General features: G+C 63.3%; 1 protein-coding gene across 3 annotated transcripts; it reads left to right on the forward strand.

Annotated features, from left to right (window-relative positions):
* Nucleotides 1-1,585: 1,585 nt before the first annotated feature.
* Nucleotides 1,586-12,156, forward strand: WDR18 (WD repeat domain 18). 3 transcript variants are annotated; one of them, XM_011288240.4, is made up of 11 exons: nucleotides 1,591-2,628; nucleotides 3,682-3,792; nucleotides 5,231-5,364; nucleotides 5,520-5,661; nucleotides 6,118-6,261; nucleotides 6,402-6,466; nucleotides 6,561-6,685; nucleotides 6,939-7,105; nucleotides 7,953-8,021; nucleotides 8,113-8,240; nucleotides 10,322-12,156. In XM_011288240.4, the coding sequence occupies exons 1-11, from the start codon at nucleotides 2,419-2,421 to the stop codon at nucleotides 10,383-10,385; spliced, it is 1,359 nt and encodes a 452-aa protein (XP_011286542.1). In that variant the 5' UTR covers nucleotides 1,591-2,418; the 3' UTR covers nucleotides 10,386-12,156. The 3 variants fall into 3 exon arrangements, with proteins under 3 accessions (XP_011286543.1, XP_011286542.1, XP_023098330.1); XM_023242562.2 differs by lacking the exon at nucleotides 1,591-2,628 and adding an exon at nucleotides 2,881-3,095; XM_011288241.4 differs by lacking the exon at nucleotides 10,322-12,156 and having other exon boundaries at nucleotides 1,586-2,628; nucleotides 8,113-9,511.
* The last annotated feature ends 758 nt before the right edge of the window (nucleotides 12,157-12,914 follow it).

A 12,914-nucleotide genomic window follows, 5' to 3' on the forward strand; every position in this document is an offset into this window, starting at 1 on the left:
TGCATGTGGGGAAACTGAGGCCCAGAACTTCACAGTGATTCGCCTCACAGCTCAGAAGTGCAGGTTCAAGGGGCGCCTGGGTGGCGATCGAGTGTCCGGACTATGGCTCAGGTCATGACAATCTCTCGGTTCATGAGCTCAAGCCCCATGTCGGGCTCTGTGCTGACAGCTCAGAGCCTGGAGCCTGTGTTGCGTTGCCTCCTCCTCTCTCTCTCAAAAATTTTTAAAAATTGAAAAAAAAAACCAAACTGCAGATTGAAGCCTTGAGCTGATGTTTAGAAGAAAGGCCACCAGGGTCCACTCCTGGGAGCCACACAGTGGCATTCTCAAACCAGATTCCACGGAGTGCCAGGGACTCGGGATTCAAAGACTTGATTTTGGGAAACCAATGTTTGAAAAGCGTAAATTTGCATTCCAGGCATTTTGTTTTTCTTATTCACACTTTTTTTTTAAAATGTTTATTTGTTTTTGAAAGAGACAGTGTGAGCGGGGGAGGGGCAGAGAGAGAGGGAGACACAGAGCCCGACGCAGGGCTTGAACTCATGAACCGGAGATCATGACCTGAACAGAAGACAGACGCTTAACCGACTGAGCCACCCAGTGTTTAAAATAATATTTGAGGGGGCGCGTGGGTGGCTCAGCTGAGCACCCGACATCAGCTCAGGTCATGGTCTCATGGTTTAGTCCTTGAGTCTGAGCCCCCCTCCCATGGGGCTCTGTGCTGTCAGTGCAAAGCCTGCTTCAGATCCTCTGTCCCACACTCTCTCTGCCCCTCCCCCGCTCATGCTCTAGATCTCAGAAAATAAATGAACATTTGAAGAAAATAAAAAGGGGCGCCTGGGTGGCTCAGTTGGTTAAGCATCTGACTTTGGCTCAGGTCACGGTCTCTCAGTTTGCAAGTTCGAGCCCCGCATCGGCTCTCCTGTCAGCGCAGAGCCTGCTTCTGATCCTGTCACCCTTTCTCTCTGCCCTTCTCCCGCTTGCACAAGCTCTCTCTCAAAAACAAACATTAATTTTTTTTTTTAATATTAAAAAAAAAAAAAAAACATTTGCGGAACCTAGGAGCATCAACTCGTTGTGAGGGTGGAAATCAGGGAGACCTGGTTCCACCTGCGACCTGTCTGAACTAGGAGGTCCCTGCACACTCAGCTCTCCTCACGTCAATTTACAAGAGTCTTTAAGTTCCCAATGGATCCCCGCCCTCCAGGATAAAATAAAATCCAGGCTACCCACTGGCTGAAAGGCCCTGCACTGCCCAGCTCCATCCTCCATGGTCTGCCTCGGGGCCTTTGCACGTTCCTCTGCCCACCTTTCCCTCCAAGTTGTTAATTCCCTGCTCAAGTGACACCTGCTCTCGGAAGCCCCTCTTCCAGACCCCCAAACTAGGCAGGTTCCCCGTGGCAGCCCTTCATCCCCGTAAGTGCTTCTTGCTGTGGCCCCAGGGCTGGGAGCAGCCGCCCTGGGCAAAAGCCCTTTCCGGGTCCGGCCTCCCGGTCCGAGGCTCGCGGCTGCCACCTGGCGGTCGGGGCTGGAGCCGCGGACACCCCACGCCCCGAGCTCCCGTTCCTCGCTCAGGCGGTTCCCTCCCTCCGTCCACCCACCGTCTCCTGGATATGAAGCGGGGTTGGGGGCGCACGGTCTCCACCCTGCTCTAGGACACCTGCTCCCATAACGCCCTCGGCTGCTTGGGGCGGGCGCTTCCGGCACTGTTGCAGACCCCGGGCATCCGGCACCCTCCAGTGTCGCTGGGAATAGACGCCAAGGCCTCACCGGCTAAGTGGATTGACTTCACAGGTTTCCAACTAATTCCACGTTTTTGAAAGGCGCTGTTTGGAGACCTGGCCTGGGGCCGGCAGCTGTAGTGGAGGGTAGGCGCCCCTCAGACCGAGATCGCGACTTGTTTGGCCTGCACCACGTTCCTGCAATGTACAGGTGCACTTCGTGGCCCCAGAGAAGAGGGGTCTGGGGGCGGCGGACGGTGGACCCGGGGGCGTTCAGCTAGACAGGTTAGGTACGCAGTGCGCGTTTTTCGTGCAAATGATTATCGAGGCCTGCGAGCTGGGGACTTTACTATTCGCACATTAAAAAAAAGAAAAGGAATCCGAGAGACCGTGTCACTTGGTCAAAGGCGCCCAGCGGAAACGGCCAGGCGACCTCCGGGCTCTGAAGTTCTCTGCAGGAGACCCTGAGCCCCGACTTCCCCACCTATCTGGGGGCGAGGTCTCCTTCCACGGTCACCAACTCCACGGCACGCGCCCCCACCGCCGCGGGGCGGGGATCTAGCCCCCTCTCGAGCACGTGGTCACGCGCCAGCCCGGGCGAGGAGACGTGGGCGCCGCTCTAGCCGCCGCGGCGCAGGTGCCGGAGTCTCGCTGGCGTGACGTACTTCCGGGGCGGTGGGAGGGGGGGGGAGGCAAGATGGCGGCTCCCATGGAAGTGGCCGTGTGTACGGACTCGGCGGCCCAGCTGTGGAGCTGCATCGTGTGGGAGCTGCATTCGGGCGCCAATTTGCTCACGTACCGCGGCGGCCAGGCCGGACCCCGCGGCCTGGCGCTGCTCAATGGCGAGTACCTGCTGGCGGCGCAGCTGGGCAAGAACTACATCAGCGCCTGGGAGCTGCAGCGGAAGGTGCGGCGGCGCGCGCCCCGGCCCGGGCTTCGTCGGAGAGTGCGCGGGGTGCCCCAGAGTGGGGTCGGGGGAAGGGTCGGTGGGGCCCGCGGGGTCCCTGAACCGGGGCGGGGGTGGTCTCGGTTGGGGTGCGCTGCGCATGCGCGGGTCTGGGGGCGGTTGGCGAGGAGGGAGGCTCGCTCTGGGTTGGGTGGGATCGTTGGCGCTGGGCTGAGGGTGGGCCACTGGGGAGAGTGAGGAGCGTCTGTGGGGCAGGCACCCTTGATGGGCTGGGGAAGCGGGAGGGAGCTTGGGGAGCGAAGTTTAAGTAAAGGACTTTCAGAGTGTTCGCTCTTGAATGCTCCCTCTCTGTAAAGAGAGCTTTCTGATCTTAACACGCTAATAAACTTGTTTGCTGTTCGTTTAAGGAGAAGGGGGGAAAAAAAGGATTTTCTGTGGGGGTTCCACGGGTCTGTTGTTCTTGGAAGGTGAATATCAAAGGCCCAGGAGAGTCATGCATTTATTACCCCCCCCCCCCCCCGCCCCAAAGAGATACTACCCTTCATCCCAAGGGCCCATTGGTCTCTTCTTATAAACACCCAAAGCGCAGCCACTGAAGTTTCTTGCTGCCCGGCTCTGACAGCTAAAGTTTCTCGGGACAAGCTCTGTGTTCTGGCTTTACCTGGTGTGGTCCACTCATACTCAGGAAGTTTTCCCTTTAAAGAGATGAGAAAACTGACCGTCAGGATCACAGGCTGGATGTTAGGGAAGGCGGGGTTGTGGCACAAGCCGCCTGGCCATTGGGCTCTGCAACTCCTTCCTGGACCTTCTGTGGCTTGCCCACCCCTACCCCCACCCAGAGTGAGCACCGTTCTGCTTTGATCCAGCAATCTGCAGGCCTCCCCCTCCAGCCTGCAAAGCCTGGGCTGGATCAGGTGCCTTCTTGATGACCCTTGATTAGTTCAAATCACCCCTGTTCCTGCCCTTCTTTCTAGCTCTCTCGGACTTTTCTCCCCACTGTCCCCTAGCTTCCAAGTTCCACGTGAAGCTCAGAGGCTTCTTATGTCTCTCTAGGACCAGCTCCAGCAGAAGATCATGTGTCCTGGACCTGTCACCTGTCTGACCACATCGCCCAATGGCCTGTATGTCCTGGCGGGGATTGCAGAGAGCATATACCTGTGGGAGGTGAGAGCAGGCGTAAAACCAAGGTAGTGGGATTTGGTCTCGGGGCGCTGGGTTAATTAGACCGTGTTGTCACCAACAGTCGCTTATGCTTGGGCGGGGGACACCCGCGTCACCTCCTGCACAGACAGCACAGGGTTTGGAGCCAGAAGACGGACACATAATCACGCTCTGCCTTTCTTGACCTTGTCCACACCTGTAAAACGGCCTTTGTCCTTCCCCCAGAGGTCTGAGGGCCACAGAGATACGAGGGGGCTTAGTTATTTCACCCCAGAGGCTTTTAATGATTTTAACGATTTTTAAAGATTCTAAAACTAGGAAGTGGTTGCTCTGGTGCAGGGAGGGAAACTGGGGCGGGGGAGGGGTTCTTCAAAGGTTGCCAATCTCATGGTAGAAATCCTTGCCCTGGTGCAGGAGCGTGGGCAGAAATCGATGTCCCCTTTCCCTCTCTAATGAGGGACGTCTTGGGTCTTGGCTGGTGGGCTCTGTGGTCTGACCCTGGCTCCCTCACCCTCCGGGCGAATTCTTGACCGGTGCGGGCCACGGACACAAGGGGGCGCCCCCCACAGCCAACCCAAGGCAGCAACTCCGGCTGAGGACCTGACTCCGGTATCTGCCACTGTCCACCTTTCCCTCCTTCCATCTGTGTGGATGAGGGGGGAGGAAAGCTGGAAATCCTCAGAGCGGGGGCCTCAGGGGGAGGCTGTTTCTCCGGCTTTTCCTTATGTGAGGACACCAATGGTTAGGTTCAGGGCCACCCTCTGGTGTGTGGTTAGACTTGTAAAGACCCCGTGTTCAAGGAAGGCCTCAGGAGTTAGAACGTGAATCTGTGTATTCGGGGAACACCGGTCAACTCGCAACAGAGTCTTGGCCCCCCAGCCCACCCCACCTTCCCAGGCTCACCTGTCTGTGCCGCCAGGGGCCTCCCCGTTGCCCCCGGCCACTGGCCCATCCCCCTGCGGTGGCATCTGAAGACGGTGACTTCCCGCTCCTGGGTCCCAGGTCTTGCTGGTTCTGGAGGGAAGGGCCCACGGTCTCACCAGCCTCTTCTGTGGCCTTGTCACTCTCCTCCATGCAGACAGCCCATGCCCTCCCCGGACGCCACGGTTACGTGACGACCTTGTCCCGCACTGGACAGGGGTCCTCGGGCCAGCTGACGCACAGGGCTCAGAGGTCAGGGTGACTGTGGACGAGGGGGTGGGAGCTCCAACAAGATCATCATCCATTTGGGGATGTCCTAGGCAAGACAGCCGGGAAGAGGCATGGCCTCCCACCAGGCCTCAGTATTCCTCCCAGACACCCTGGCCGTGAACCCCTGACCCGAGCGCTGGGACAGTCAGTGTGGACAGGCTCTCCCCCCAGTGCCCCCGTGTGACCTGGCAGCCAGGGGGGGCGGGGGCAGCGCCCGTTTCCTGCCCTGACCTGTGTGCACCCTCCACAGGTCTCCACGGGGAACCTTCTGGTCATCCTGAGCCGCCACTATCAGGATGTGTCATGCTTGCGGTTCACTGGGGACAGCAGCCACTTCCTCTCGGGGGGCAAAGACTGCCTGGTGCTGGTGTGGAGCCTGTGCAGGTGGGGCCTCGGGCCCTCTCGGGTCGGGTCTGGCCACAGCGCACGTGGCAAGAGCCGTGCCGGGGCCCCAGGGTGGGAGGGGGCTGAGAGCCAGGCGGGGCGTCAGGGTGTGGGCCCCCTCCCCCCCCTTGCCGAGGTCTGTTTCTTGCGCACAGCGTGCTGCAGGCGGACCCCTCCAGGACCCCGGCCCCCCGGCATGTCTGGTCTCGTCACACCCTCCCCATCACAGACCTGCACTGTGGCTTTGGGGGGCCCCTGGCCCGGGTGGCCACCTCTTCGCTGGACCAGACGGTGAAGGTAGGGACCCCCCTCCCCCAAGTGGATCCGTGAGTCATGTCCTGGCAGCTGGCAGGCTCTTGGCCAGCGTGAGCCGGTGAGTCGCCTCCTTCCCCCAGGCTGGCAGCTCCAGACAGCTCCTAATCCTTACCCTGATGCCTCCCGCCTCAAGGACGGCCAGAGGGTGGACGGTCCAGGCCTGCGTCGGCTTGGAAGTTCCCAGTCGGCTGCCTGTGCCTGGCGGCTCCCTGGCCGGACCTCAGGGGATTTGAGGGCACGCTGGCCCTTTGGGCTTTGCGGTGGGCGGGGGCCGGCGGCGGCTAAAGCGGGTGGGGGGAGGGGTCACGGGCCTGAGAGGCGAGTTCTGCCCCTGGGAAGGCTGGGTCTCTCCACACCCCCGCCCCCCGGGCCACGGCTGCGGCCCCGGTTCCCGGGGGTCCAGAGCGGCCAGAGCTCCTATCGCACCCACACCCCCAGCTGTGGGAGGTCTCGTCGGGCGAGCTCCTGCTCTCTGTGCTGTTCGACGTGGCCATCGTGGCTGTGACCATGGACCTGGCCGAGCACCACCTGTTCTGTGGCGGCAGCGACGGCTCCATCTTCCAGGTCGACCTTTGCACCTGGGTGAGTGGACAGGTGGGGGAAGGGGGTGCCTGGGCCCGGGCCGGGGTGCTCAGTGGGCCGTGGGACCCCAGGTTCCCCCCGCCCCGCTGCCTGGGGCCCCCGGGCTGAGGCGCGGCCCCGGGCCCTCTTGGCCTCCACAGCCTGGGCAGAGAGAGAAGACCTTCCAGCCGGAGCAGGACAGCGGGAAGGCGTTCAGAGGGCACAGGTGCGGGGCGGGGCCGGGAGCGGGAGGGGCCCCGTGCTCGGGCTCTGGGCTCGGGGTCACCTGTGCCGCCCTCTGTGGGGCTCGTCGTCCCCAGGAACCAGGTGACCTGCCTGTCCGTGTCTACTGACGGCAGCGTGCTGCTCTCCGGCTCACACGATGAGACCGTGCGGCTGTGGGACGTCCAGAGCAAGCAGTGCATCAGGACGGTGACCCTCAAAGGTGAGGCGCCCTGGGTGCGGGGGCACGGGGCAGCCAGCTCCTCCGGGGGCTCTCGGGGGCGCGCGGCTTCTCCGGTTTGTCCGCACCACGGTTTTTCCCCGGCGAGTTGGCCGCCCCGGGGCCTGTGCAGCGAGGAGAGGCCCGGGGTCCGGGCGGTGCCGCTCCTGGACAGCTGGGGGGTGAGGACTGGCGGCCCGTGGGAGCCGCCTGCGTGGCCCGGGGCGGCTTCGGACCGCGGCCTGCCCTGCCACAGGCCCTGTGACCAACGCCTCCATCATGCTGGCGCCGCTCAGCATGCTGAGCTCGGACTTCAGGCCGGGCCTGCCCCTGCCCCACTTCAGCAAGCACCTGCTGGGCGCCGAGCACGGGGATGAGCCCCACCGAGGGGGCTTCACGCTGCGCCTGGGCCTCCACCAGCAGGTACGTCCCCGTCCCCGCACAGGCGTCCCCTCCCTCGGGAAGACCTTCCTCTGCCCAGCTCTGCACGTTCTGTCGGGTTCAGGGTGGTGACCTGCCTCGGGCACCGGCGCTCCCGGTGAGGGGCCATCTCTGACCCGGCGACTGAGCCCAGGCGGGGGTTTGGCAGGTGAGCTCAGGAAACCCAGGGCGTTTGGAACGAGGGCGCATTGCAGAGCAGAGCTTGGCCTGAAAGTACCGTGTGTCCGGCCTGTTCTCCACGGGGGGCCGTGGGGGGGGGGAGGGGAGCCCCCAGGCATCGCCCGTCTGCCGCCCCAGGCCCGGGGGCACCCACCTGCTCTGCAGGTCCTTGCCTGGCAGGCTCGGGCCGTGCTCCGCACAAGCCCCTCGGGGTGTCTGGAGCCCTCCTGCAGACAGCTGGCCTCTGGCTGTGCCAACGAGGGCCGCGTGCCCGGACGCTGTCCAGCAGGAGACAGACGGCCTCCCTGCAGCAGTAGCGGCGTCCAGCCCATGGTGTGCCGGGGCCGGAGGCCTCGGCTGACCGGCCGGCCCGTCTCCTGGGCCTCCTTGACCTTGGTCGCTGCACGACCGTCAGGGCCCAGCGCCGTGCCCACGGCGTGGCCTTGGGTGTCCCTGCCCCCGGGCCGTGTTGGGAGTACATTGCACCCGTCCAGCCGGGGGGTTGGAGCCCGTGACCTCAGTAGAGACGTCGCGCGCCCCAGCCCGGCGTCTGGCGGTCCTTTCCGCAAACCTCAGCGTCCCCTCGGCCAGCGGGTGTCAGGAAGGCACCTCCCCGGCAGGGCCGCTGCCCCCGCTCACTGGGTGCCACGCGGCCCCTTCTGTGTTGCAGGGCTCGGAGCCCAGCCACCTGGAGCGGGCAGAGCAGCTGCACGCGGTGATGAGCGGCACGATGGAGAAGGTGGGCCGGGGCCACGGGGCGGGCAGGGGCCGCCCCGAGCACCCGCCCCGTCCGGGACCCGCAGGCGACCCGGCTCCCTGTCCTTCCCCAGAGCGTCCTGGGCGGCCAGGACCAGCTGCGGATCCGCGTGGCCGAGCTGGAGGACGAGGTGCGGAACCTGCGGAAGGTCAACCGCGACCTGTTCGACTTCTCCACGCGCATCATCACGCGGCCGGCCAAGTGAGCCCCCCACCCGCCGAGCGGCCCCTGGACGTGTTGCCCCCTCGAGGAGCCTTGTGTACCACGTGTTGGCCACCGGTGCCTCCGTGCGGCTTCTGGTGCTGCTCTGTCGTTAACAAAAGGACTAAAAGCCTCTCCTCTCCAACCCTCTGTGTGCCCTGGCGGTGGCGGGGGGCGGTCCCAGGTCCCGCGTGGTGGCCCCAGGACTCCTAGCGGGACCTGTTTCAGCAGAGCCCCCTGAGTCCGGTTTTTAAAACTCTGTCAAGAAGTCACGGTTCTTTTCAGAGACTGGTCGGCTGCCCCAGGGCTTTCGCTCGACCGTGAGGACCAGGCCACACTCGGTGGGAGGGTGTGCTGGGGCAGGGGTGGCTTCTGAGGTGCGGGTGGAGGTTACCCGGGGCAGGAATGGTTCAGAGAGCGCAGCGTGGTCCCACTGGTCCCGTCCCTTTGATGGCCTCCCAGCAAGGGTGCCCCCAGCCTGGCTCACGTGGTGGCGGTTCTGGGCCAGAGTCCTCCAGAAGGACGTGTGCCCACACGGCCCGATGAGAACGTCCCTTGGCCTAAAAGGGCCCGAGAGAGGCCAGGGACACCTGCCCTGGGGATGTGGCCGGTGGTCAGCCGGCACCACCTGGAGCCCAGCTCAGACACACGGGCCCCATAGCCATCCTCGGAACTTTCCAGAAGGCTGCCCACCCCTGACAGCTCAGCTTAATGACCTAGAAAATCCATGCGGTTGAGCAGGTGCTGGAGAACCTGGAGCTGGAACCAGCGGTCCCAGCTGGGATCCCGCTCCTGGGCTCCCGGATGGCCCCTCCCTCCCTCTGGCTGTGCGCCCTGGCCACGGGTCTCGCCACACGGCAGCTGATGGGGCATGAGATGGGGTCCTGCTGGCTAACTGGGGACACCACGTTGTAAGCCCCCCACCCCCACGGGCTCCATCAGCCCCTTGAGGCCAGAGTGGGGTTACGGCAGGCCCTGGGCCTCTGGGGTTCCCATCGGCAGCGGAGGGCGGGGAGGGGCTTAGCCAGGGTCCCAAGGGTGCCAGCCCCCTCCCCAGAGTGCCAGGGTCTCTGTTCTCCCGTCTGTGGGCTGGGCCCAGGCTGTCCTCACCCTCGGGTCTCCAGAAAGTCTGGAAGATCTGGTTTGACTGAGGCTCTGGTGCCCAGACCCAAGCGAGGGTCCCTCGGAGCCCCTGGTGCCTGTGCCCCGGTGCCCTCCCTCCATGCCTTTGGCTGCCTGTACATGTTCCAGGAGTAAATGTTTCAGAAGGAGATGTGTTGCTGGTTCTGGGGGCGGGTGCTGGGAAGGGAGCTGGCAGGTGGCCACGAGATGGGCTGAGCGTTTCGACCTTCGTCTGGAGGCCGCCCTTCCTGGCTCTGGCTTCTTGCCTCGGGGGTGCTGTTCCCCCTGACCTCCCGAGGATTCACAGGGTCAGAGGCCCTCCCCCCCCCCCCCCCAGCACCACTCTGGACCCTCAGCTGCTGACTCCGTGGGTCCTGGGGTTTCCTCCTGCCGTGTCACTCCTCCCGCCCTCTGGCCCGGGGCAGAGGCAGCCGACCTTCCTGGTTCCTGCAGGGCTGAGGGGAGGGGCGGGGGTGCTGTGATCTGACTCAGGCCCGAGAGCATCAGGGGACGCTTGGTCCCCGCTGGCCTCTCCATCTGGTCACTGCAGCCTCGGAGAAGCTGCACTCGGGCCCAGACTCAGTTTCCATATCTGTAAAGCGGGACATGGCCCTTCTGGGTCCGCAGGGAGGCCTCAGAGCTTGTGCACAGCTGGCGTGCGGCAAGTGCGTGGCACGGGGCGAACCATCAGGTCCGGGCTGAGGTTCACGTGCACGTTCTGTAGCACTAGCTGACCCCAAATCCTGCGCAGTCGCTGCCGAGGGGAAGAGGCCGGCGACACCCGGTGCCTGCCGGCCGTGTTCCGGGAGGGAACCGCGGGTGCGCTGGTGGGGACGTGGGGCGGGTGCTGGCGTAGCAAAGTCTGGAGGGTCCTCGGGAATCGGGCCTCCCCGTGCTCCGGCAGGTCTGTGTCCCGGCTCTCACCACACTCCCGTGTCCGGGCTCCCTCTCACCCGCAGGAGATGCACATCGGGGCGCAAAGAGGTACCTGCACACCCACGTTCACAGCAGCACGGTCCTTAGTCACCGGACACCCCCGGTGCCCGTCCGCGCACGAAGGGTAGGCACTCCGTGGTCCATCCACGCGCCCGAATGTGATCCAGCCTTAGAAAGTGCCACCTGCCACCACATGGATGGACCCCGAGGACACTGCGCGGTGACGGAAGCCAGACCCAGAAGGACACGTCCTGCGTGACCCCACGCACAGGGGGTCCCCTGAGGAGTCGCGTCCACAGAGCCAGAGAGCAGACTGGGGGAGCCAGGGGTGGGCAGGGGCCGGGGAGTCTGTGCTGCTTGGGGACAGAGTCTCAGTCTGGGGAGATGGAAAGTTCTGGAGATGGCTGGTGGGGGCGGCTGCACGACCGTGTGAGTGCGCCTGATGTCACTGAGCTGTGCACTTGGAAGTGGTCGCGATGAGGGGCGCCTGGGTGGCTCAGTCGGTTAAACGTCGACTTGATTTTTGGCTTAGGTCGTGATCTCGTGGTTCCCGGGGTCCAGCCCTGCGTCGGGCTCCATGGAGCCTGCTTGAGGTTTTCACTCCTTCTCTCTGCCCTTCCCAGTTTGTCTTCTGTCTCTAAAAAACAAAAACAAAAACAGAAAAATGGTTAAAGTGTTAAATTTTATTACGCGTTTTACCACAGTTGGGAAAAACACCTCCCGTGTGTTGACTTGTTGAATCTGCACGGCAGCCGGGAGATGGGAACTATTATCGCCTTGTAAGTATGGGGAAACTGAGGCACGGTGGTCAGGGAGCTGATGCTGGGTCATACAGCTGGGAAGTGGCAGTTCTAGATTCCCGCAGAGTCTGGGCTCTTTGTCCCGGCCCCTGACCGCGGGGAGATGACGCAGAAAAGGCAGAAGTGTAGTGGAAACGGGCAGCTTCAAAGGGCGCCCGTGCGTGTGAGCCCTCAGAGGGCCAAGGGCGGCCGGCTGGCATCTGCTGAGCTGGCTTGGGGTGAGGGACCGTCCCCTACCCAGCACGGGCCCCTCATCCTGAGGAGTCGTGCTGTCAGAGGGACCTCACCACAGGGTGGGCAGAGCCCGGGCGGTCCCTGTGGGCTCTTTACCTCCTGGTGCCTCAGCCAGGACCAGGGCAGGTGGGTGGGCTCCCTGGTGCCAGGGGCCCCTGGCAGGACAGCGGTGACTCAGGTCAGGGCGCGAGCCTGCAACCTGGGACCTTCCCTGTCCTCGGGTGGCTGGCCAAGTGGCTGGACACGGTGGCCTTGTCGGCCGGAACCCAGGCACACAGCTCTGGACGCTCATCTCCAAATTGGATCCACACTGTTGGCTGCCGTTTGGCATTTTTATTTATCTGATGGAGTTTTATTCCTGCCTCTGTAACACTGGCTCCAAAAGGAGATGGTTTTGTGTGTGAAGAATCAGCCGAGTGTAGATTCGCTCATTAGCACGGGAATGTTCTGTGCCCTGAGGGGTGTTGGGACACTTCCCCCCGCCCCCTCCCCCCCCACCTTGGGGAGGACGGGCTGAGAGGATTCCTTGCAGGGTGCTGGTGGGCCTGGGTCAGCCAGTGTTTAGTGAGTACCTGCTGCATGCCAGGGTCACGGGAAGAAACTGGTCAGAGCACGGGAGAAGGCTCGGGGGATGGTAGAGGGCGGGGAGCTATGGAAGCTTCTGGAGCAGTGGAGGGTGATGTAACTGTCCTGTCTGAGCTCAAGCATCAATTAGAGTGCCCACTGTGTGCGAGCATCAGAGACCACATTAGCAAGCCAGACCCACTCTTGCCCTCCCACTGCTGAGTAGGGAAGGTGGCCACTAAATAAAGCAGATAAACCAACAAAAGTTTGACGGCATATGATCACGTAGGCGCGGGGGGCGGGGGGGTGGCTTCACTGGGGGTGGGGAGGAAGTTCTGTATCTTCCTGGGTGACCAGCAAGAAATGTTTTTCAGAACAGGGGCATTTGGTACTGGGTCTTGAAGGGTGAGGAGTTCTCTGCTCCGAGTTACCTCCCTGCCCACAACTGGAAGGCAGGAGATCTACCCTATAGGTTCCTATCAGACGTGATCTGCCTCGGTTTCCCCAGGGTGCACACAACGCCAGAGCGCACTCGAATGGGCTGGTCTAGGTAGAGCTGGAGGTGGGCAGTATTGCTGTGTGACCCCTCCTGGGCCTCAGCTCCCCTGACATCAACGGGCAGCGTTCCCAGGCTGGGGCATGAGCGATTCTCGGGTGGAACGGGGATGAGTGTGGGGACAGATTTGGACACAAATGCCCTTCCTGGTGCTAAGCCTCGGTTTCCTCGTCTGTAGAATGGGGAAATAACTCACCTGGCACGGAGCTGGCAAGAGCAGTGGTTGGGGACCACCCCCGCGCGGCGTGGCCATCTGAGCCTCAGTTTCCCGCCCTGGGTAGTGGGTCCCACTCCTCCCTAGAGGCTTGCTGACCCTGGGGAACCGGACGGAGCGAGGGCGGGCGCAGGTCGGCCGGCGGCGTGGGGGGCGGGGGCGCGCGGGGGAGGGATGCGCCTGCCCCGCGGGGGGGCGGGGCAGCGAGCGGCGGGGGCCGGGCCCCAGACCCCGCCTCCTGCGCGGTG

This window comes from Felis catus, chromosome A2 (genome assembly GCF_018350175.1).
Source record: "Felis catus isolate Fca126 chromosome A2, F.catus_Fca126_mat1.0, whole genome shotgun sequence".
Classification (NCBI taxonomy): Eukaryota; Metazoa; Chordata; class Mammalia; order Carnivora; family Felidae; genus Felis; species Felis catus.

What these genes read in the sequence shown, in the direction of transcription:
- WDR18 (XM_011288240.4), top strand. Translation starts at nt 2,419, where the DNA reads ATGGCGGCTCCCATGGAAGTGGCCGTGTGTACGGACTCGGCGGCCCAG. An exon ending in CAGGACGGTGACCCTCAAAG is followed by an intron (nt 6,686 to 6,938) that starts GTGAGGCGCCCT and finishes GCCCTGCCACAG; the next exon opens with GCCCTGTGACCAACGCCTCC. An exon ending in GCCTGGGCCTCCACCAGCAG is followed by an intron (nt 7,106 to 7,952) that starts GTACGTCCCCGT and finishes TCTGTGTTGCAG; the next exon opens with GGCTCGGAGCCCAGCCACCT.